The 22532-nt window shown below is 36.5% G+C and overlaps 1 protein-coding gene across 1 annotated transcript in view; it reads right to left on the bottom strand.

The window, feature by feature from the left end:
• fras1 (Fraser extracellular matrix complex subunit 1) overlaps positions 1-22532 on the bottom strand; it is a 263784-nt gene that overhangs the window by 92668 nt on the left and 148584 nt on the right. Inside the window, exons 27-32 of the mRNA XM_055011340.1 lie at positions 19023-19182; positions 17095-17273; positions 9437-9553; positions 7504-7618; positions 4608-4745; positions 2125-2157 (exon numbers count right to left, since the gene is read on the bottom strand). Coding sequence (XP_054867315.1) covers positions 2125-2157; positions 4608-4745; positions 7504-7618; positions 9437-9553; positions 17095-17273; positions 19023-19182 — 742 coding nt within the window. The remainder of the gene's footprint in view (positions 1-2124; positions 2158-4607; positions 4746-7503; positions 7619-9436; positions 9554-17094; positions 17274-19022; positions 19183-22532) is intronic.

Genomic DNA, 22532 nt, shown 5'->3' with positions numbered 1-22532 from the left:
GTGAAGAAAAAGAGATTTAGAGTGGAGAAACAAAGAGGAGGAGATTAAGTTCAGAACTGAGGAAGAGATAAAAGAGAATAAAAAGAAGGAAGAGGCCGGGAGGAAAATCCAGAGAGGCATTTATGGTGAAGATAAAAAAGGAAGAGAATGAATGAAACGTAGGAAGAAGAGCTTTGATTGGACGAGAAAGGAAGGAAAAGAGGAAGTAAATTTAACCCTCAAAATGGAAAAATTACAGAGAAGACATTAACTGCAAATTATAAATTAGTAAAACTGTAAATTTAAAATAATTTCTAGACCTTGACAAGTTTTGATCATAAAGGAAAATACTAGATTGTTCATTGTTCTTTGTCGTTTTGTGTCTCATTTTAGTCATATTTTTTCCTTTTTTTTGTCTGCCTTTTGTCGTTTTTGCCGTTTTGCGTTTCCTTTTTGTCTCGACTGGGGTTTTTGTCTAATTTTTTTTCATTTTGTGTTTTGCTTTATTCGTCGTTTTGTGTTTGTATTTTGTTTCATGTCGTTTGTTTCTCATTTTTGTCATTTTGTGTCTCATTTTTTGCAACATTTTGTCTTGTTTTTGTTGTATTTTGGCTTTTTTTGTCTGACTTTTGTCATTTTGGCTCATTTTTGTTGTTTTGTTTCTCATTTTTGTCTTTTTGTGTTTGCTTTTTTCTCCCTTGTGTTGTTTGTCTTATTTTTGTCGTTTTGTTTCTCGTTTTTGTCATTTTTTGTCTCGTTTTTGTCGTTTATCCACTTTTTTGTTGCTTTGTAACTTTTTTGTCTAATTTTTTATCTCTTGTTTTGTTTCATGTCATTTGTCTCATTTTTTGTCATTTTGTGTCTCGATTTTGTCAGATTTTGTCTAGTTTTGACCATTTCATGCATCAGGGACACTGTTTTCCTTCTTTATGGTCACTTTGTGTCCCATTTTTGGTGTTTTCTGCCTCATTTTTGACAAGTTGTGTGTTATCTGGGCCTTTTTGTGTCTGTTTTTTGTTGTTTTTTAAATTAATTTGTTTTGATTTGTCCTGTTTCTATGATTTTGTGTCTCATTTGTGTTGTTTTGTGTCTCTTTTGTGGTCGTTTTATCTTTACATACTGCAGATATTAAACTATTTCCATGTTTCCAGCCTCTCCAGACTTTTCCTCTGTACTCTGCTCATCACCAGTAGAAGATGTTTCACCATGCTGAATGTATCTCCAACTACTTGCTCCTCTGTTCACTGTTTCTGAGCCGAGCTGCATTTATTTGATTCATCCAGTAGGTCTCTCTAATTTGTTTTTATGGACTAAAATTCAGCTAAAAAGTCCCTGAATTTTAATTACATGACTGTTGGTCGCAGCTGAGTCAGTCATGGCTTCTCATCTGCACTGAGTAGTGCAGAGTTTATTTATTTTGCTGGTTTATGTTTACAGAATTTGCAAGATTTTGAAATGGAAAACAATGAATAAAGTTATCACAATTTTAAGCTTTTATTTGATTATTTCCCCACATAACACGACTAATTCAAGGACCATTGAAAGGTTGAAAAGCCAGCAACTCTTTATGTTTTTTGCATATTTTCTTTTTAAAAAATCCTGGAAAAATACATCGGTTTGGGGTTTCAGAAGCTGAAAGTCTTGCAATAAACACTGAAAGCTAAAATCCTGGATCATGTGTGTGTTTTTGACTTTTAGTCCTCTCTTTTACAGCACTTACACATTTATTTTTTGGCTTATTCCTAACTGAGACACGTAGAATAAAGTGATTTTGGGGGAACCATATGTCAGAAAGCTGAAAATCTGTGGATTCTTACTGATAAATGGTGCAATTTTGACATGTTTTAATAAGGAAAAACTTGGGAGATGGTGGGAAAAAATGCAGAGAAGAAACCGTGGAAGCTGAGGGAAGGAGGAAGGCAGCATGTGACACGTCGGATTCATCCTCTGCTGACAAAGCTGGAGGATGTGATGGATGGAGGATAATTTGAGGTGAAAGTGTGAGGAAGAGGTGATGATGATTAGAGGAAAGATGGCTGAGAGAGAACCAAGCCTGGAGGGAAAAACGAGGATGGAGAGAAAAGCCAGGAGAAGAGAGGAAGACGGGTTGGTTTCCTCCTCTAGAAGGGAAGATGGAGGGTTTACCTGTGAAATAAACGCTCAGCGACTCCGGCAGTCCTGTTGGAGTTTAAAAGAAAAAGGAAACTGTTAGAGCTGTGAGGTGATAAAAGTAAAAAACTGTGGGTTGGGGCAGCGCTGACAGGGCATAAAGACTGAACCGAGGACGATTTAACGATGCAAAGCTTCCACCGGAGCACCACAAAAACCCAGATTAAGAGAAACTTAAGTCAGCTTTGATCTCGGATTATGTTCTTTTGGAACGCTGGTTTCTTAAAAGAGGCTCAGATTTGCTTTGAAAACATCTCAGCCGCCCTCAGATTGTCTCTAAAACACTTCGACTCCTCGCCAGGTTTATTGTGCAGAGCTCTGCAGTTAAATATCTACATAAATACGACCCAGGATTCACAGTCTACGACAGAAAACATCAACAGTTTTTGCAGATGTTAACTAAACTTTACCAGCAACTGGGCAGAATTCCTTTTGTAAAACAAATCCTGGTCTACTGTGGTGAAGGAACTGTCCAGAAAACATAGAAATTTTACATTCATCAGACAATTTTGGTAATTTTGTGTATGTTTTAAGTCACCTTGTGTCTGCTTTGCATCAGATTTGGTTGTTTTGTGTCAGTCGCTTTGTGTCTGTTTTTGGTCCTTTTAGGTCTGTTTTAGGTCGTTTTTGTCTGTTTTAGGTTGTTTTGTGTCTGTTTTTCATGGTTTTATGTCTGTTTTAGGTGTAATCAATGCACTTATTTTTTCCAGGTTTGACAACTGCAACTACCTCTTTTCTGGCAGAAATCTAAGTCCAGCAGCTTGGCTTCTTACTGATTTTAACAAACGACAAAACACCGTCCAGCTCTGGTTTCTTTCCATTGTTTGTTTTAGAATTAATTTTAGCATTTTATTAATCCTTTTCAGAGCTTGTCTGGGTTTAGCTCCAAGCTATGTAGCGGAAATGTTGACTTAATGTTAGCCTTAGTTCCTTAAATTATCTGTAAATTTAAACAAATGTGCTCCAAAAAATTGAGCTAAACAAGCTAAAAAAAAATCAAAACAGTTCACTCCTTAAACGTAGCAAAATATATCTAAAGGCTAAATACTTTACTTATTTTAAGTTAGATTTGATAAGGATTTTGGCCGATTTTTTTAAAACTCAAAAATATAATTTTGATCCTTTACGTCCGCTGTGACCCGCAACAATTTACTTAATGCGTGGAGCAACATATTTCAGTAACTGATTCATTTTTAATATAAATTCCACATTTTTTGTGGGCTACATGCTGATATTGCTGGTCAGAGGTCATTAACCACCACAGAAGTCTTTGTCATGGTACCCCTTTACTACCTAAACTCCCACAATACAATTCAATCTGTTTGCCAACACAAAATTGCATACCCCCCACTATAAAGGCTCCACCTGGTGGAAAAAACAGGTACTAAAGCTAACAATACTCGGAAAAAGGTGTCAGTTATTGGCAAAAACTACATATTAAATGACTCCGATTGAATCAATGGCAAAACAGAAAAGCTTGATCTCCCAATTAAACCTAAAGTGCTGGTCGGAGGTCATTAATTGCTACAGAATTCTTTGTCATGGTGCCCCTTTACTAGCTAAACTCCCACAATATGATGCAATTTCTGTTTTGTCAACATAAAACTGCATACCCCTTTAGTAAGATGGAAAAAACATGTACTACAGCTAATCTATAATACTTGAAGTGTGTATTAAGTGCTGGTTGAAGGTCATTAACTGCTCTGGAAGTCTTTGTCATGGTGCCCCTTTACTAGCTAAACCTCCACAATGCTATCCATTAACAATCAAAATTTGAACTAAACACAACTGAAATACTTAAACTAATAGAATTCTACTGTAACTGAAGTGGAACTTTTGGCGTAAACAACCTAATTTGAGTGCTTCCAGTTGCAGTGTGGTGATTAGTAAGGGTTTTTCTTTGGCCAAAAAAACACAATCGCTGCTCTCCACTCGCTCTACGTGCTAAAGTAGTGCTTCCTCTTCCTCTTTCTCAAAGTAAAACTCAAGCTTTGACAGTTTAGGAGATTCAGCATTCATTGAAGATGATACATGTTTACATGACGCAACTTCCAGAGAGCTTTACAAGTGTTGCAGGAGCACTGGGAGGAGAGTAGCACTGCACAGTAGGACTACTTCCAGTGACTGTATCGACTGCATTGATTACACCTGTTTTTACCTTAATATAGATATTTTCCCATTTATTAAAGGTTTTGTTCATTTTTACAAAGAAGTGTGTCTTCATTTTTTGCAATCAAGACTTATTAGTGACAAAGGAAGTCCAATTTCTGCCATTTTGTTGACTTTTGATGATATTTCTGTCATATTTTACCAACAATCAACCAGGTAAAACTCATATTTGGGGTGTTTTTTATGCAAAATCTGCTGCTTACATGAAGTCTATTGGGGTGTCGGTGTGTATATATGGTATAATTTATGTCAGGTTAGGATTTATGTGAGTATTTCAGTGCAGATCTCACCTATGAAGGAGTACTGGTAGAGCTCCTGCAGGTGTGACGGAGCCGGCGGCGGTCGGTAAACGATCTTCCCGTTGTTGACGTCGGCCTGAGTGAAATGCTTCGCCGGTACGTACGGTCGGTCCCGATGCTCGATGGCTCCTGAAAACAAACAGCCGGAGATTCAGTCTGAGTCCGTCTCTGGAGGCAGAACTAATGAGAAACACTCCAACAGATACGACCGAAACACAGCATTTAACCAGCAGCAGATTAACTAATTAACCAACCTGCCTTCAGATGTGATAAACTGCTCTGAGCTGTGCAGATGAGATTATTGTGTGGACGGTAAATCTCACAGTGTCATGACTATACCAAGGTCAGGGCTTAACCTTGGGGTCGTTTTGTATTTATTTTGATGTTGTGCATCTGTTTTTGGTCATTTTATGTCCATTTTTGGTCCTTTTATGTCTATTTTTGGTAATTTTGTGTATTTTGGTTCTTTTGTGTCTTTTTTTGGTCCTTTTGTGTCTATTGTTGGTCTTTTTGTGTCTATTTTTGGTCCTTTTATGTCTGTTATTGGTTGTTTTGTGTCCATTTTTGGTCCTTTTATGTCTGTTTTTGGTCCTTTTGTGTATTTTTGGTCCTTTCATGTCTGTTTTTGGTAGTTTTATGTCTGTTTTAGGTCATTTTATGTCTGTCTCAGGTCATTTTGTGTCTGTTTTTGGTTGTTTTATGTCCATTATTGGTCATTTTGTGTCTGTTTTTGGTTGTTTTGCCTGTTTTTGGTTGTTTTGTGTCTTTTTTGGTCCTTTCATGTCTGTTTTTGGTCATTTTATGTCTGTTCTTGGTGGTTTTGTGTCTGTTTTTGGTCATTTTTTGTCTGTTTTTAAGCTGTTTTGCATCTATTCTCAGACGTTTTGCATTTGTTTTAGTTGTTTTGCATATCTTGAAGGTAACTTTTTGTCTGCCTTGCATCAAATTTTGGTCATTTTGTGTCTGTTTTAGGTTGTTTTATGTCTGTCTTTGGTAGTTTTGCATCTGTATTTGTTGTTTTGCCTATGTTTAAGGTCACTTTGTGTCTGCTTTGCATCAAATTTTGGTCATTTTGTGTCTGTTTTAGGTTGTTTTATGTCTGTCTTTGGTAGTTTTGTATCTGTATTTGTTGTTTTGCCTATGTTTAAGGTCACTTTGTGTCTGCTTTGCATCAAATTTTGGTCATTTTGTGCCTGTTTTAGGTTGTTTTATTTCATTTTTTGTCTGTTGTAGGTAATTTTATGTCTGTTTTAGGTCACTTTATGTTGTTTTGCATATGTTTAAGGTCACTTTGTGACTGCTTTTCCATCAAATTTAAGAATATATGACTCTTTCTACTTAGTTTTTTCACTTTCTCACAGTTAGAAATGACCAAAATCACTCAATTGAGCTCTTTTTTGATCAGTATTCCCAGTGGATGATTTGGGATTTGTGAGCAGAGGGAGGCTTTGTCCAGTCAAACCCAGAGATCACACTGTAGCTGTTGCACCATAAACTAATTTCCATTCACCTCCAGTGTTTTGGTGCCACTTCAGAGTCAAATTTAACCATCTAAATCACCAGATTCCACTTGGGAGAAGTCAGAGGATTCTCATTTTTTGTAGTTTTTTTCTTTTAAATCTTTTTTTACTGTCATAACTTGCATTTTATCCCAACTCTTTTTACTGTGTGTTTCTCATTCTGAAGTTATTATCTGCTTTGCAATAAGAAAAAAAGAAACTCTGCAGCCGCTGTGGTTTAATTCAAGAACTGAGATTATTATTTCTGCTTCTGACGGATGTTTGCGTGAAACTTTTCATCTATTTTTGTTGGAGTAATTGGACTGATGCTCTTCCTCCTCCACACAAATTTATCAGCCCATTAGTTGATGAATACGACCAATTGTGAGTAGTTTTTTTTCCCCCGGAGAGCTTGAAAACGATGCAGTATTTCTGACAGATGGGGCAAAGCTGAAATTACTGTCTGTGAAGGCCACATTAAATTCAGCAGAAAGAGGAAACGCTTCTTGTAAAGTCCAGAGATGAAATGATTTCTGGAGGCCGATGGAGGAGGTTTCTGCTCCAAACCAGGGAAAAGTTACATTTAAGATTCTGGTTCGACTCACTGAGCAGCAAAACTGTGGATCGTGACGACCACTTTAGTGATAATTAACTTTCATTTCTCCCACTTCAGCTCCGTGTTCAGGTGCGTCTGTTTTAGGTCATTTTATGTCTGTTTTTGGTCGTTTTTCATCGTTTTAAGTCTGTTTTTGGTCGTTTCGTGTCTGTTTTTGGTCATTTTATGTCTGTTGCTCGTTTTATGTCGGGTTTAGGTCGTTTTTTTTTGTCTGTTTTAGGTTGTTTACGTCTGTTTTTCATTGTTTTCTGTTTTTGGTAATTTTGTGTCTGTTTTTGGTTGCTTTGTGTCTGTTTTTCCAGTTGTTTTGCATCTATTCAGAGACATACTGCATCTGTTATATGTCGTTTTGTGCCTGCTTTTGATTGTTTTAGGTCGTTTTCTGTCTGTTTTGGTCATTTTGTGTCTGTTTTAGGCCATTTTATGTCTGGTTTTGATTGTTTTATGTCTGTTGTTGGTAATTTTTTGCTGGTTTTAGGTCATTCTATGCTTGCTGTTGGTTGTTTTATGTCTGTTTTAGGTTGTTTTATGTCTGTTTTTCATAATTTTATGTCTGTTTTTGGTCATTTTGTGTAAGTCTTTCAGTTGTTTTGCACCTGTTTTTGTTGTTTAGTGTCTGCTTTGCATTAAATTTTGGACATTTTGCATCTGTTATATGTCATTTTGTGCCTGCTTTGGTTGTTTTGTGTATTTTTTTGCTGTTTTGATAATTAACAACACTTTCATGACCCCCACTTCAGGTTTTAGGAGTTTCTATTTAAAAGTTTCTGACCTTGTCCGGGCGGCAGTGGTTTGGTGATGTTGTAGATGAGCTTCTCATTCGGCGTCTCGGCATCGATGAAGGACAAAGCTGACGCAGTTAATTCTGTCACTCGATCCTCCAGAGCCTGAAGAGAAAAATCAAAAACAAACTCTGACACCAAGAACGAGGCTAAAACTGAAGAATCCATACAGAAAACAGGAGCTGCTGAGACTGAAACTGAAGAAAAGCTACACAGAAAACACAGAAAATGTCTATTTCTTAGTAAATAAAATGTTTTCCAGGACATTTAAAGAAAATTCTGAACTACATTCATTCAACTTTCAGTCAAATGGTCCTCCTTTATGAACACTTTGAATTAAAAAAAATACTTAAATGTTTTCAAAGCCTTTTTATTTCTCAGTGATTTTAATGTTTTAATCATTTACAATAAACTTGTTTTAGAAACATACAGTACTGTGGTGGCTTTAAAACATGGTGAATGAACAGATACAATTTGATGTATGATTTTTCAAAAAAATAAAAAAAATTTGAAAAGTTAATGGCAACATCTAAACCAGCTAAGGTAAGTCTGATTTACTTTAACCCTCCTGCTGTCCTCATTTAGGGGCACCAAAAAATATTGTTTCCTTGTCTGAAAAAATCCAAAAATTCAGCAAAAAAATTCCCCAAATTTCTGAAAATTTGCAAAACCTTCAGGAAGAAAATTGCAATAATTCCTTAAAAGTTTCCCTTAAAAGTTTTATTTTAAAAAAAATCCCCCAAATTTGGCAAGAAAATTCTTGTAAATATTTTCAAAAAATGAGTAAAAATCTTCCCAAAAAATTCTAAAAATATCTGAAGTGATTCCATATATATCTGTAAAACTTCTAATATTTTCTTTAAGAACATTCACATAAAAATCAACCAAAATCCAGCGAAATTCGCTGAAGAAAGAAACATTTTTAACATTTTTTTCCACCAAAAAATGTTTAAAGATTTTCCAAAAATGTTGAAAATGTGGACATCAGAAGTTTCACTGTGAAAATATTTTTTTTTCCCCCACATTTTCAAACTTTAAAACGGGTCAATTTTGACCCACAGGACGACATGAGGGTGAAAAACATTCACAAAAAATATATATATTTTCACAGTGAAACTTCTGATGTCCACATTTTCAACATTTTTGGAAAATCTTTAAACATTTTTTGGTGGAAAATAGAAATGTTAAAAATGTTTCTTAAGAACACACAAAAAATCAACCAAAATCCAGTGAAATTCACTGGATTTTGGTAGATTTTTTATGAATGTTCTTAAAGAAAATATTAGAAGTTTTACTGATATATATGGAATCACTTTAGATATTTTTAGGATTATTTAGAAGATTTTTACTCATTTTTTGAAAATATTTACAAGAATTTTCTTGCCAAATTTGGGGGATTTTTTAAAAATAAAAACTTTTAAGGGAAACTTTTGAGGAATTATTGGAATTTTCTTCGTGAAGGTTTTGCAAATTTTTGTAAATTTGGGGAATTTTTTTGCTGAAGTTTTGGATTTTTTTCAGACAAAGAAACAATATTTTTTTGGTTCCCATAAATGAAGACAACAGGAGGGTTAAGAACCATTTTTAACATTTCTTTTTTCCACCAAAAAATGTTAAAAAATTTGAAGTTTCACTGTGAAAATATATTTTTTTCCACATTTTCCAACTTTTTAACGGGTTAATTTTGACCCGCAGGACGACATGAGGGATAAATACTTGACTTTAATGTGAAATTACTGGACCTTGTAAAAGATTCAGTGATGAAATATATGTGATTATGTGTAAAGAACCCCACGTTATTTGACAAACTGGACATTTTTCATTCATTATTCCTATTTATACTTATATATTTGGTCTCTGTGGATGGATATCGGCAAACAAACACAACATTTTTCCATGATTTTTCATTTTTAAACCGCTCACTGTGATCTGAAGGTCGCACTCTGGTGCCAGCTGAGGGAATCCTGGGGTTTGAGGTAAAACTCCGATGGTGAAAGTCTGAGCGTCACTTTGTACAAGCGGAGCCGCCTCTGTGGAAACCTGCAAAAAAAACCACTCACGTTAGAGATTAAAAACTTGCCTCCCTGCTTTATCTGCATCCTCCACTCAGCTCACACTCTTATCTGGAAGTCTGAAGTCTTAATCTGCACAACCGGCTGCTGTTTATTTCTGAGCGACGAGGCCGATGAAGTCAGATGTGATAAAAACCAGCGACGGCAGGAAGTGAAGATGCACTGCGAACCATAAATCACCGTCTGCACAGCTAGAATGCTGAAAAAAGGAGCGAAATTCAGCGTAATGATCTTAATTTGTGTTCCTTAATGCTCCAGCTTCACCCGCCGATTGCTGTGAAATCAATTAAAAAGCAGTTTGAGGATGTAAATGACGTGGCGAAGGAGCCTCGGAGGGTCTCGTTGCAGCAAACAGCTGCTTAAAAACACTCCTCAGGCTGAAGGAAATTGGAAATAATGACAATTTTCTGCACTTTTTCAAACAGCCAGCATCCCTGGAATGCCTTAAATTAGTGGTTATTTAAAACTTCACATTCACTTCTGCTTGTAACAGCTTTTGGCACATTTTCCACACTTATCTGGGAATACTATTTTAAGAAAGTAGTCAAATAATGAGTGAGAAAATTAGTTTATTCTCCTTTTGTTCATTTTAAGTTAACTTTTTGATTGTATTTTCAGTTGATTTTATGTGTTTTGCTCATTACAGGAGAAGTTTTTAAAAAAATTTCTACAGAAAATCAACTCTTTTTGTTGTCCATTGTCGTGGTTCTAGTGTTTTTTGTTAAATTTTTTAAAGAGGCATTTCAACCTTTTTCAAACTCCCAGCATCTGTAGAATGCCTTAACTCAGGGGTGTCAAACTCATCTTAGTTCAGGTTCCACATTCAGCCCAATTTCATCTCCAGTGACCAGTAAAATCACAGCATAATAACCCATAAATAACCACAACTCCAAATGTTTCCTTTGTTTTACTGCAAAAAAGTACATTCTGAAAATTTTTCTGTTAAAGGAATTGATTTTTTACACATCATGAACAACCTGAAATTTCTTCAGAAAATTAAGTTGAATTTCAACAATATTGTTCCTCAGTTTATCATTTCCACATGACAACTTCCAGATCACAGAGTGTCTACAAAGGAACAAAACATTTAGTCACAGGTATCTAGAACTGTACAATAAAGTATTTTACTTTAAGATCAAATCGACAAAAGTCTGACAAAAAACAACACAAACAAGACAAAATATTTTAAAAAGGAGACACAAAATGACAAAAGTGAGACAGAAAGCGACAAAAGAATGAACAAACGACACAAGCGAGATAAAAAGGAAACACAAAACAACAAAAACATGACACAAACGACAAAAAAAGAAAAAACAACAAAAACAAGACAAAATATTACAGAATAAGACACAAAATGACAAAAGAACAATGAACAATCTAGTATTTTACTTTATGATCAAAACAACTTTTCATGGTCTAGAAATGATTTTAAAATTATAGTTTTATTAATTTACAATCTGCAGTTAATGTCTTGTCTGGAATTTTTACAAAGTCGTACGGCGGGCCGGATTGCACCCTCTGGAGGGCCGGTTTCGGCCTGCGGGTCACATGTTTGACACCCCTTCCTTAAATTACTGGTTATTTAAAACTTTACATTCACTTCTGCAAACACCTTTTGGCGCATTTTTATCTGGAAATACTATTTTTCAAGAAAGTATTTTCAGTTGATTTTATGTGTTTTGCTCATTACAGGACAATTTTTTGTATTTTTTAAAAAAAACTATTTAAACTTCCAAGCAGGGTGAATACTTTTTTTTTTTTTTTTTTACAGGAACTGTATACTACTTAATAAAAGAATTCCACTGTAAGATTTTCTTACTCTCATCTGCACCTGAATCTTCTTTCCTCCACATAACAGGAATTTCTGTTTAGCATCAGTTAGCCAAAGTTAGCATTCCAGCCAGGATTACAGGAAAACAATGCTAACAGCTACAAAGAAAGTGCGCTAATGCCAAAACTGCATGCTTCTGCCTTAATTTCAGACATAAATCCTGCACTACAGAGTTTTGTGAGATAAATTTAGTCATATTTCATACATGCTTTTCTTCTCCATGAGCGCTAACGGCTAAAGAATCAAAGGAAAACCCTCCTAAACATCTCCTCATCCCTCCTCTGTTTTCTCAGTTCACGTTATCACCTCTGACCTCTGCCTTCTTCCTGCTGATGATTTTAAACTAGACTTTTAGATTTTGTCAGCTGAATTGCTGATGGGTGATTTTTCTGCGCACACCACTCCAACAAACAGACTTGTTTTGTTTCAGCTTTCACATCGAGCCTCGCTACAGTACGCGGCCTTAAACCGCTGGCTCTCCATGATATGCATGCGGCGGCAGGTTCGCTCTTAAAAGCCAATTTCGGCTCTCCCTGTTTGCTCATTCTGCTGCTGCTTGTTCCTGTCACATCGCTGCCGCTGGAGGGGAAGGAGAGTTCAAGAGCTCATCGTCGGTTCTGTCAGTCAGAAGTAATGCTGCAGCAGCGTGAAGCCACCAGTCAGAGTCCGTGTCGAGTCAGCCGGATCCACCGAGTCGCAGGAAGAAGTATCGATCCTGCAGCTGGTTCTGTTCGACGCAGGCCACACGCTGTGTTTTATAAGCTTTCAAATCCAATAAATCCTGCTCCAAAAGTCAAAAGACGAGGCTTTGATGTAAAATCACGCCTACATCGCATCTTCAAAGTGAAACTTCACCTTCATCTGAAGAAGCTGTTATGTTGTCAAACTACACTCTCGTGTTTCCATCACGGTTTATTTGTCAACTTAAGAAACTGATGTGTGTTCATTTAATATCACACAGGAAACTGAAATATTGCATTTTCATTTGTAATATTATTTACTATCTCAGTGTAATTATCAGCATTACTTTTTACTGTTTTATTCCAGCCCCTCCTTATTTTAGCTTATTTGTTTTATTTCAGTTTTATATCACACTTCTATCCAATATTATTGTATAATATCTTTATCACTTTTTTTAGAGCAATGTCTGGCATGAGAATTTCCTTCAAGATTAAAAAAGTCTCATCATATTGTATCTCATCGTACCTTATTCTATCGTATCATCTCATTGTATCTTATTGTATCGCATCTTATATCTTATCATTTCTCATTTTATCGTATCTCATTTCATCATATCATTTCTTATCTCGTTTCTTATCACATCTTATCTTTTCGTATCTTATTTTATCGTATTGTATCGTACTATATCTCATCTTGTCTTATCGCATCATATCTCGTATCATATCTCATCTCATCTTATTTCATTGTATCACATCTCATTATGTTATCTCATCGTATCTCATCTTATCTTACCGTATCGTATTTTATCTCATCTCATTGTATATTATCTTCTCTTATCTCATCTCGTCGTATCTCATCCAATCTTATCTGATTGTATCTCATCTCATCGCATCATATTTCGTATTGCATCTCATAATATCGTATCTTATCGCATCAAATGCTGTTGTATCGTATCTCATCTTATCTTATCTCATTGTATCATATCTTATCTCACTGTGTCTTACCTCATCGTATCTTAACTTATCTCATCATATCTTATCTCATCTTGTCTCTTTATCTTCTCTTATCTTATATCTTATCGCATCTTATCTATTATATGGTATCTTATCTTGTCTCATCTTGTATCTTATCCAACATATATTGGATCCAGTGACATCTACATACACTTTCAGACAATTTCTATGTATTTTTTTTTTAAACTTAACCTATAATTAGGCAAGGAAAAGTGTCTGTTTCATTACAATTTCTTTTACAGGCATGTTCTGGATGTTAGATTTATACCGGAGCAGTAAAGGATTGGGCTTAGGGTCACAGCAACACCGATCAGTTAAAAAAAAATGCTTTAATCAGACATCCTTAGTCACGGGTGATGGTCAGGATGTAGATCAACTAGGAAATAGAGAGATTTGCCTTCCTGGCGTAGTGTCCTTTTGATCATAAGTGTTAAGCTCATCCCAGCTGCTTAACACTCGGCTACAAACTATAGTTCAATGAATACTAACAGAACCACATCATCTGCAAAGAAGCGGAGATGCGACTCTGAGGTTCCCAAACTGGACACTCTTTTTACTCCGACTAAACCTTGAGATAACGTTCTTAATTTTCACAACAGTATCAGGGACAAGGGACAAACCTTAATGGAGTCCAACATCTATTAAAAACATGTTTGACTTTGTGTCAAGAATACAAACACAACTCAACCTTTGGTTGCACAAGGACCAGATGGCTCGTAACAACGTCCCTAGTAGCCCATACTCCTGCAGTAACCCCCACTGGGACATAGTTATAGGCAGTAAAAGTATATTTATAAGTTTCACAATCTAAGATGACTGTACTGTGGCTATTTTAATGCAAATAATGTAGATATATGATTCAGAATCTTATTCAAAGCAGACTCTAAAAGCAAAGGCGAACCACCAGACATAAACAAACACAGTCCTCAGGCTTATTCAGCAACTCCACACACAATAATTATCCTCTGACTGGCTTTATGTTGCAGCTCCAAGTGTGACTTTTATTTATGAGCAGCAAACAGCACTGTTTTCCTCTCTTTTCGGACTCCATTTGCAGTATTTTTGAAGGTCTTTTGGGACCATTTCAAGCCTTTATTGCACAGCTGATAATAAAAACGTTGACAGGACATGAAAGGAGAGAGATATGGAGAACAGCCAGCGATAAACCAGAGACGACGATGACCTTAAATCTAAATTATCCACAAATTTAAAGTAATTACGCGTTCATTTCTCTTTACAAGCAGGAGAAATTTATAGCACAACCTTTCTGTAGATGCTCCTAGAAACCACAAACTTTGAGTGAGTTTCAGAAGTTGCTGAGGCACTAAAATCACCATGTTTCTGACTTTTGAATTTTTGATTTATGCATCAAGTGCCGTGGAGCAAAACCCCCTGTTCTGTTCTGTTGCTGCTGCAGAGTGAATTTTATACCAATCAGTTCTTAGAAGGAGCCAAACACTTTGATTAAAAAAAAAAAAAAAAAAAGGCAAAACAGTGCGGGACAATAATAGCAGCCTGACAAACTGTCAACTTTAATCACCGCCTCTGACAAAACGCACAAAGACTCGCAGAGTTTCGGTTTCGCGACGGCTTTTCTTCCCGCAGAAATGATGGCACACTCGAGAATTTAATTTGAATTCGGCGCCGTGTAATTGAAATGCATTTCGCTGACGGATGGAGCCTGAAAACGTGGGAGGCCGGCTGGACGGAGGGGCTGACGGATGATTAGACGCAGGACAAGCTTCTGGCCGCCTCTTTTGTTTTCTCTAATGGAGCCGAGGTGAAGCAGAGACCGGCGGGGAAACGCTCTAACCGGCGCCGTGATGAATGTTCCATCGGTTTTAGCGGGATTGTCTCGGATTTGGAGGCAATTTGCGAGTAATTTGGTGTCATTAGCGCTAATCAAGATAAGTTGCTGTGGGTGTGATTTTTCCAGAGCCTCCGTGTGTCAGACCGAGGAGAAATCTGCAGCGAGGCGACAAGAATCAGGAAGTAAACACATCAGGAGGCAGAAATCCTGAGAAAATACTGACTGAATTAATACACAATAAACCCTAAAGTGGTTGGAGCTCAACTCAATGAGATTTAGGCCATTTTCACCACATTTCCTGTCTTGTCTTGGTCATTATAAAGGCTAGCCATGCATGCTGTTCATTTTGCATCTCTTCCATGTCATTTTGTGTCTTGTTTTGTTCATTTTGCATCTTTTAGTTCTTGCTTTGAATCTTGTTTTGGTCATTTTGCATAATTTTGTGGCTGTTTTGAGTCTTATTTTGGTAATTTTGTATCTTTTTGTGTTTGTTTTGTGTCTTGTTTTGGTCATTTTGTGTCTTTTTGTGTTTGTTCTGAGTCTTATTTTGGTCATTTTGCATCTTTTTGTGCTTGTTTTGAGTCTTAATATGGTAGTTTTTTGCAGCTTCCTGGATCAGTTTCACATATTTTCAAGAAAATTGGAGACAGTTAGAGGCAAAAGACAGACTGAAGAGGAGAGAGAAGGAATAAAAAAAGAAGTGAAATCTGGAGGGAGGATGTTGTAGGTTGGAGACTGAGGAGGTAAATACGAGGGATTATGGACGGATGAACTTCAAAGAACAAAGAGAAAAACATGACAAGGACGACAACATGCGTCTGTGTCAGCATCTCCTCCTCCTCTTCTTTTTCTTATCGCCTCCCCAAGGTTTCCCTGCCACAGTTTGTGTTTACTTTCTTTTATCAGGTTTGTTACATTATTCGTACGGTACAGTGGCGGTAGAAAATGCAGGAAAGCTCTTCATCCTCCTCCTGTCCAGTTTCTGTATTTCTGTACATTCACACACTGCCTTTAGACACTTTTCTTATTTTTTTATACATATTTTATCGATTTATTTGAGAAACAACACCTTAAATGTGATAAATTAATAAATAAATCGCAAAATATGAGTCTGAAAACGAGTAGGATGAAGTATAACCCGCTACATGTCGGCATCGCTTCAGACCTTACGTCTCTACGCATCTTTAGAAGCCTCAATAACACCTTTACTGTTCCACATAATCACAAAAATAACTAGAATTTTTGTTATATTTTCTGAAATAGCTTTATAATAACAGATAAACATCTACTTTTCATGGTGGTTCGAGCAAAAAGCCTTTAAATTTCACAGATGTTGACGTTTCTTGTGAACGGTTGTTGTACGTTTTCAGAAATTTTATTTATTTTAACTTATGTTATTTTTCAGTCCTGAATTTCAAAAAATCTGCAAATTTCATTGTATTTATTTCACGAAACAATATTTTTGTGAGCTAATGGTACGTCTAATATGTTTTGGTAAGAGGTTATCAGTCCTTTTGAGTATTTTTTGCTCAGAAAAATGCAAAATAAATAAATATTATTATCATTACTACATATTATTTATTCATTTAATGCTCTACTGGTGCAAATTTCATATTTCTTGGCTCATAATATAGAAAAAACTTGATTTTTTTAAAACAAAATTTGGATAAAACTGTGATTTTCTTGTTTGGTTTGGGTGTTTTTTTGGTATTTGATTGAATAACAGTACTATGAATCAATATACAGTTGTTGGAAGATACATTCAGCACAGTGAAACATCTAAAAAAAAATAGTTTAAAAGGGTTGTAAAAATGTAAACAAACATCTATAGCATGTAGAGCTTCCATTTTTTGTGGCCACTTGGAACAATGTTTTACGTGTTGATTCCAGGTCTTTTCAACATTTGTGATAAAAATAATCAAAGAAATTCAACTTCAGTTTCACTTTTTTTTACATTTGATATTTCGGACACAATTTGGATAAAACTCTGGGTGTTTGTTGTTAGAATCATGGTGTTATTGATGCTTCTCTTTGGTTTTGTGCTCTTCGTCTGCTACACTAAGCAGCCAACATGACAGATTCAATTAAAATTGTGATTGAAGAATTGTGACTCATCGGTCTTGTGACTGAAACGTGTTTTTCTCTACGTACAGGAAGTAAGAATCGGCTCAGACCTGGAACTGGAAGGAGTCGCTGCTGCTGCCGGAGCCAAAGTGTCGATACCAGACTGTTCCGTCGTTCACATCCTGCTGGGTGAAGGAAGTCGTGGGCGTGAATCCTCGATCGTTGGTTAGCGAAGGACGCCAACCTTCGGACGGCCCGTCAGCCGGCATGGAAACCAGAACCACCTCACCTAGACAGATGCCATAAAGTCCTCTCAGTTATTAGACATAAACACTCAAACATGTTTATCTTTAAAGCAAAACAGATGGATTCTAGTATGAAACAGATGAAAATGTTGGGTTTAAACCCTAAGATGGTCAAGTTTAGAGATAAAGGTTGTGTTTAGGTGAAGATAAGAGATGGTTGGAATTAGATTAGGGTTTAACAATTGATGGAAAGAATGCAAATATTTGATGTATATGAAACTTGTTAAGACCACGTCACATATCGTGGCCGTCTTTAGTTTCCAATGACTCCTATAACTTTTGATTTTCTATTATGGAATCATTGATACACGTGAATCTTTGTCACACAACAAACCCAATCATGCATTATAGTTCTTGAGAATATACCTACTGTCAAGCATGGTGGTGGCAGTATTATGCTCGGGGGTTGTTTTGCTGCTAGTGGAACTGGAGCTTTACACAAAGTAAATGGAATAATGAAGAACTGGGATGACCTGTTGCATGTATTTATTTAAGATCTTTTGGGGAAATGACAAAATCTGCTGGGTCAAAAGTATACCGAAAGAAATGCTAATATTTGGTTAAACATCAGTTGGTCATTTTCGTCTCCGATAGAGGCTTTTGGTTTCCGTCCACAAGCTTCTCACGAACCTCTTCATGACAGAATTGGTGTATTTTAACAAAATTAGTTGTCTTTCTGACTTGTTTCTTCAGGTTCTTGATGGGCTTAAGCCGGAATATTTGATAGAGACCAGTCAAAAACCTTCATTCTAGCTTGACTGAATCATTTCTTTACCACTTTTGATGTGTTTGGGGTCTTTGTCTTGTTGAAACACCCAACTGTGTCAGAGATCAACCTTCTGATCATGATTTTAAATGATTACCTTCATTATTCCATTTACTTTATATGAAGCACCTGTTCCACTTGCAGTGAAACAACCCAAGAGCGTAATACTACCACCACCATGCTTGACAGTAGGTATTCTATGTAAGAACAAAATGCATGATTGTTTTTAGAGACAAAGATGCATGTGTTTCACTGATTCGAAACCTCAGATCATTAGTTAGAAGACTGATCTTGGAGTCAAAGATAAACCAGAAGCTTGTGGATGGAAACCAAAAGAACCTAAATGAGGTGAAGACAGCAAATTTTGTCATATTTCCAGAAGATCTTTAATAAATCTATGAAGAAACTGAAATTCATGCTAGTTTTTTTGCAACAAATTCATGTGTTTCGGTGATTCCATTTCAAAAAACTCAGAGTTACAGGTTCACTGACCGAAAGAGCTGCTCCGTCCTTTTCGTAATGATTGACAGTGTAATGCTGCTTGTTTGAAGGTGTCGTCATTGATCTCTCGGACGCAGCAAATGTGTCTTAATTCTTGAATAGGACAATCTGCACTTGTTAGGTAGAGGTTTGCAGTTTTTCTCTCCAAATGTAACTTCATGCCATTTATTTTCATTATTTTATAGGTCCCATTGAGGTTTTCCGCAATTAAAACATGTCATTTTGTACTACTTATACAGAAAATGGAGGCAGTTGCTTGAGTTTAGGGAGGTTTCCGGGAAAGAAAAGCTCCATTTTAAAACAAGGGGAACACAGTAAGCATTAGTGGGCAAGTTTGAGTGGTTGCCGAGGAAAGAACCAGCACCGGAAACCAAAGACTACCATGATATAGATGGTCTTTACAAGTGTTTGGAAGCATCTTGTTCTGAAATAAATCCCACGTGACTGAGTGTTGAAGGGTTTATACCGTATTTGGGTTGGAGGTCTGAGCCGAGGATGGTGTAGACGATGTCATCAGTGCTGACTCCCTTATAGTCCGTCTTCAGGTACTTCCTGTCGAGGCGCACCATCCCTCCCTCCTTCACCCAGGTCTTCGGCAAGGACAGAACATGAGGAGAGTCTGCAGCCTGAGAAGAAAACCACACATGAATCAGAATTTAAACAGTAATGAAAATGTTTTAACAACATTTTTACCTTCTGAAGCCCTGAAACCTGGGAACAGATTTGAAAGGAGTGGTATCCTTTAAATAACATCTTTCTGTGGTTGTTTTGAATCTTATTTTGGTCATTTTGCACCTTTTTATGTTAGTTTTGTCACATTTTGTTCATTTTGTTTGTTTTGTTTTATTCCAGCTCTGTTGTAACCTCGTCGTGAAGCCTGAGAAACTCTCAGCTTTAGAATCAGATTTATTTTCAGTGACGCTGTATCGATCGCAGACAGAGTTTCCTCCTGCCAGAGAACAAAGAGCAGGATTAGCTGCAGAGACGGACGATGACTCAGGAAGGAAGATTCCTGCTGTCAGGGAGGTTTTCAAACTGGACCTCTTCGTCGCCCTGAAGGCTAAATAAAACCAGATGTGACGTACTTCTCTGGAAACTAGACAACAAACCTGCTGTGGATGAACAGAAGCTCTGAAATATTTTATATTTACAACAGGTTAGATCAGCGGTGTCAATCTTGTCTTAATTCAGGGGCCACAAACACAACAATTTGATCTCCAGTGACCAGTAAAATAATAGAATAAAAACCTATAAATAACCACAATTCCAATGTTTCCCTTAGTTTTAGTGCAAAAAAGTCTTACTTTGGTCATTTTGCATCTCTTTATGGTAATTTTGTTTCTTTTATGGTAATTTTTCATCATTTTGTGGCTGTTTTGTGTCTTTTTTTTTGGTCATTTTTCATGTCATTATCCCACAAATGACATGTGGGATAATGTGGTAATTTTGTGTCACATTTGAGCCATTTTGCATGTACCGTACAGCTGTTTTTAGCCGTTCTGTCTCTTTGCAGTCATATTTATGTCTTGTTTTGGTAATTGTGCACCTTTTAGTGGCTGGACTCATAAAGTTTTGTCACTGTACTGAACTCCTGTCCAGCTTAGGTCCTGCTACACACATTAAAACTCAGAGCAGTAATGACTTAGAAAATAAAACACTCATATTCCTGCTGCTTCTCAAAGGGCACAGCTGTGATTGGTCATTACTGAAACTCTGCTGCCTCCGTCCCACAAACACTAAATTAATTCAGCTCCCAAAGGTCTCCCAAATTAAACCGCAACAAAACAACTAAACTGCTCTGTCTTTAACAATGCACATTATTCTTATCTTCTGCTGCAGTATTTCTGGGAACAAAGGTGCTCAATCAGAGGGTTTAAATCCAGCAGACCTGAGGTGGACTGGAAACAAATCACAACTTTTTTAGGCTGCAGCCCACAAAAAATTTAAAGAATAGGCAGAAATAAATGACTGAGACGGATTCATCCTGAAAACATCGACAAGCTGCTGAATTGACTTAAGTTACTGCATGTTTTTTTTTAAGTGTTTTGTCTCTTTGCGACCAATTTGTATCTTATTTTAGTAATTTTGCATCTTATTTTTGGGTTGTTTTGTGTCTTATTTGGTCATTTTTCATCTTTGTAGTTATTTTTTGTCACATTTCGCATGTCTTTATTGTAAAATGATGTCTTATTTTGACCATTTGCATCTTTTTGTAGATGTTTTGTGTCTGATTTTGGTCATTTTGCATCTTTTTATTATCATTTTGCATCTCTTTGTTGTCATTTTGCATCTCTGTTTGGTTGTTTTGTGTCTTATTTTGGCACTTTTGCATCTTTTTGTGGTTGTTTCCTCTCACATATTGTTGATATTGCATCTCTGTTGTAATTTTGTGTGTTATTTTGGTAATTTTGCATCTTTTTGTGGTCATTTTGTGTCTTATTTGGTCATTTTGCATCTTGTTTTTCTTCTAATTTTGGTCATTTTTCATCTCTTTATTGTCATTTTGTGTCTGATTTTGGCCATTTTGTATCTTTTTGTGGTCATTTTGTGTCTTTTTTTTTATAATTTTGCATCTTTTTGTGGGTGTTTCCTGCCACATATTGTTGATTTTGCATCTCTGTTGTTATTCTGTGTCTTATTTTGATAGCTGTGCATCTTGTTGTAGTTTTTTGTGTCTTTTTTGGTCATTTTGCATCTTGTAGTTTTTTGTGTCTGATTTTGGTTATTTTGCATCTTTTTGTGGTTGTGTTTTGTCTTATTTTGGTAATTTTGCATCTTTTTGTAGTTGTTTTGTCACATGTTGTTTATTCTGCATCTTTTTTTCTGGTCATTCGATGCTTCATATTGTTAATTTTGTGCCCCTTTGTGGTAATCCATGGTTGACTGTAACAACATCGTCATCTTTAACATCTCTATAAATCCATGAACTGATGAACAGCCAGCGATGATTGAATCGGTTTCTTCATTCTGATTTGATGTCAGTACAACCAGGAAACATGTACAAATAGATTTAAAAGCAGCAAACTAAACCGTAATAAATTATTATCCAGCAGGAGCAGAAAGCACTCGGTTCTCCTGCTCTCAGATGTCAGCTCCCAGAGCCGGACGCCGGTCTGATCAGGAGAAATTATTGATTCCCTTCCAGTTGGGAGCAGCCTCAGGGCTCGTCGCAGCTCAAACACTTCTCCCAGAGACGGTAATTGAAAGCCGAGAGGTCCTGCTTCCCATTCAGCGGAGCTCCGGCTGGGCTCGAGGCTCCGACTCCATCAGGGGAGAGTCCATCCATCAGAGGGTCATTATGGGCCTGATTAGTGTCCTGCTTTAGAGCTCTCACTCTGCAGTGGACGGAGGGTCGGGAGGCACCAACTGAACACTCGTCGGCTTGTTGAGACTCGGGATAGTCGCTCAAGGTTTAATTTAGGAGCAGTCAGGGTTCATGAAGTCTCTATCCAGAGGTTTAACAGGAGATTCTGACTTTTATGGCCTCAGATCATTTCAACTTCCTTGTTATTTTGATGCCGTGATCAGAAAACTGCTCGTTCTATGACACATTTTGGTCATTTTGCATCTCTGTGGTCATTTTACATCTTTTTGTGGTTGTCTTTTGGTGCTTTTGCATCTCTTCGTGGTCATTTCGTGTGATATTTTGCTCATTTTCCATCATTTTGTGATTGTGATTAGTCTTTTTTTGGTGCTTTTGCATCTCTTTGTGGTCATTTTGTGTCATATTTTGGCTAAGTTGCATCTTTTTGTGTTCATTTCCCATCATTTTGTTGTTGTTTTCTGTCAGATTTTGTGGTTGTTTTGTGACTTGTTTTGGCCATTTTGCATATTTTTGTGGTCATTTTGCACATTTTTGTAGTTTTTTGTGGTTGTTTTGAATTATTTTGTATCTTTTGTCATCATTTAGTGTCTTTTTTGGTCGTTTTGCATCTTTTTGTTGTTTTATGTATTATTTTGGTCAATTTGTATCTTT

The sequence above is a fragment of the Amphiprion ocellaris genome, chromosome 6 (genome assembly GCF_022539595.1).
Source record: "Amphiprion ocellaris isolate individual 3 ecotype Okinawa chromosome 6, ASM2253959v1, whole genome shotgun sequence".
NCBI classification, from domain to species: Eukaryota; Metazoa; Chordata; class Actinopteri; family Pomacentridae; genus Amphiprion; species Amphiprion ocellaris.
The sequence above is the reverse complement of the archived record's forward strand: the minus strand, read 5'-3'. Positions and strand labels throughout refer to the sequence as shown.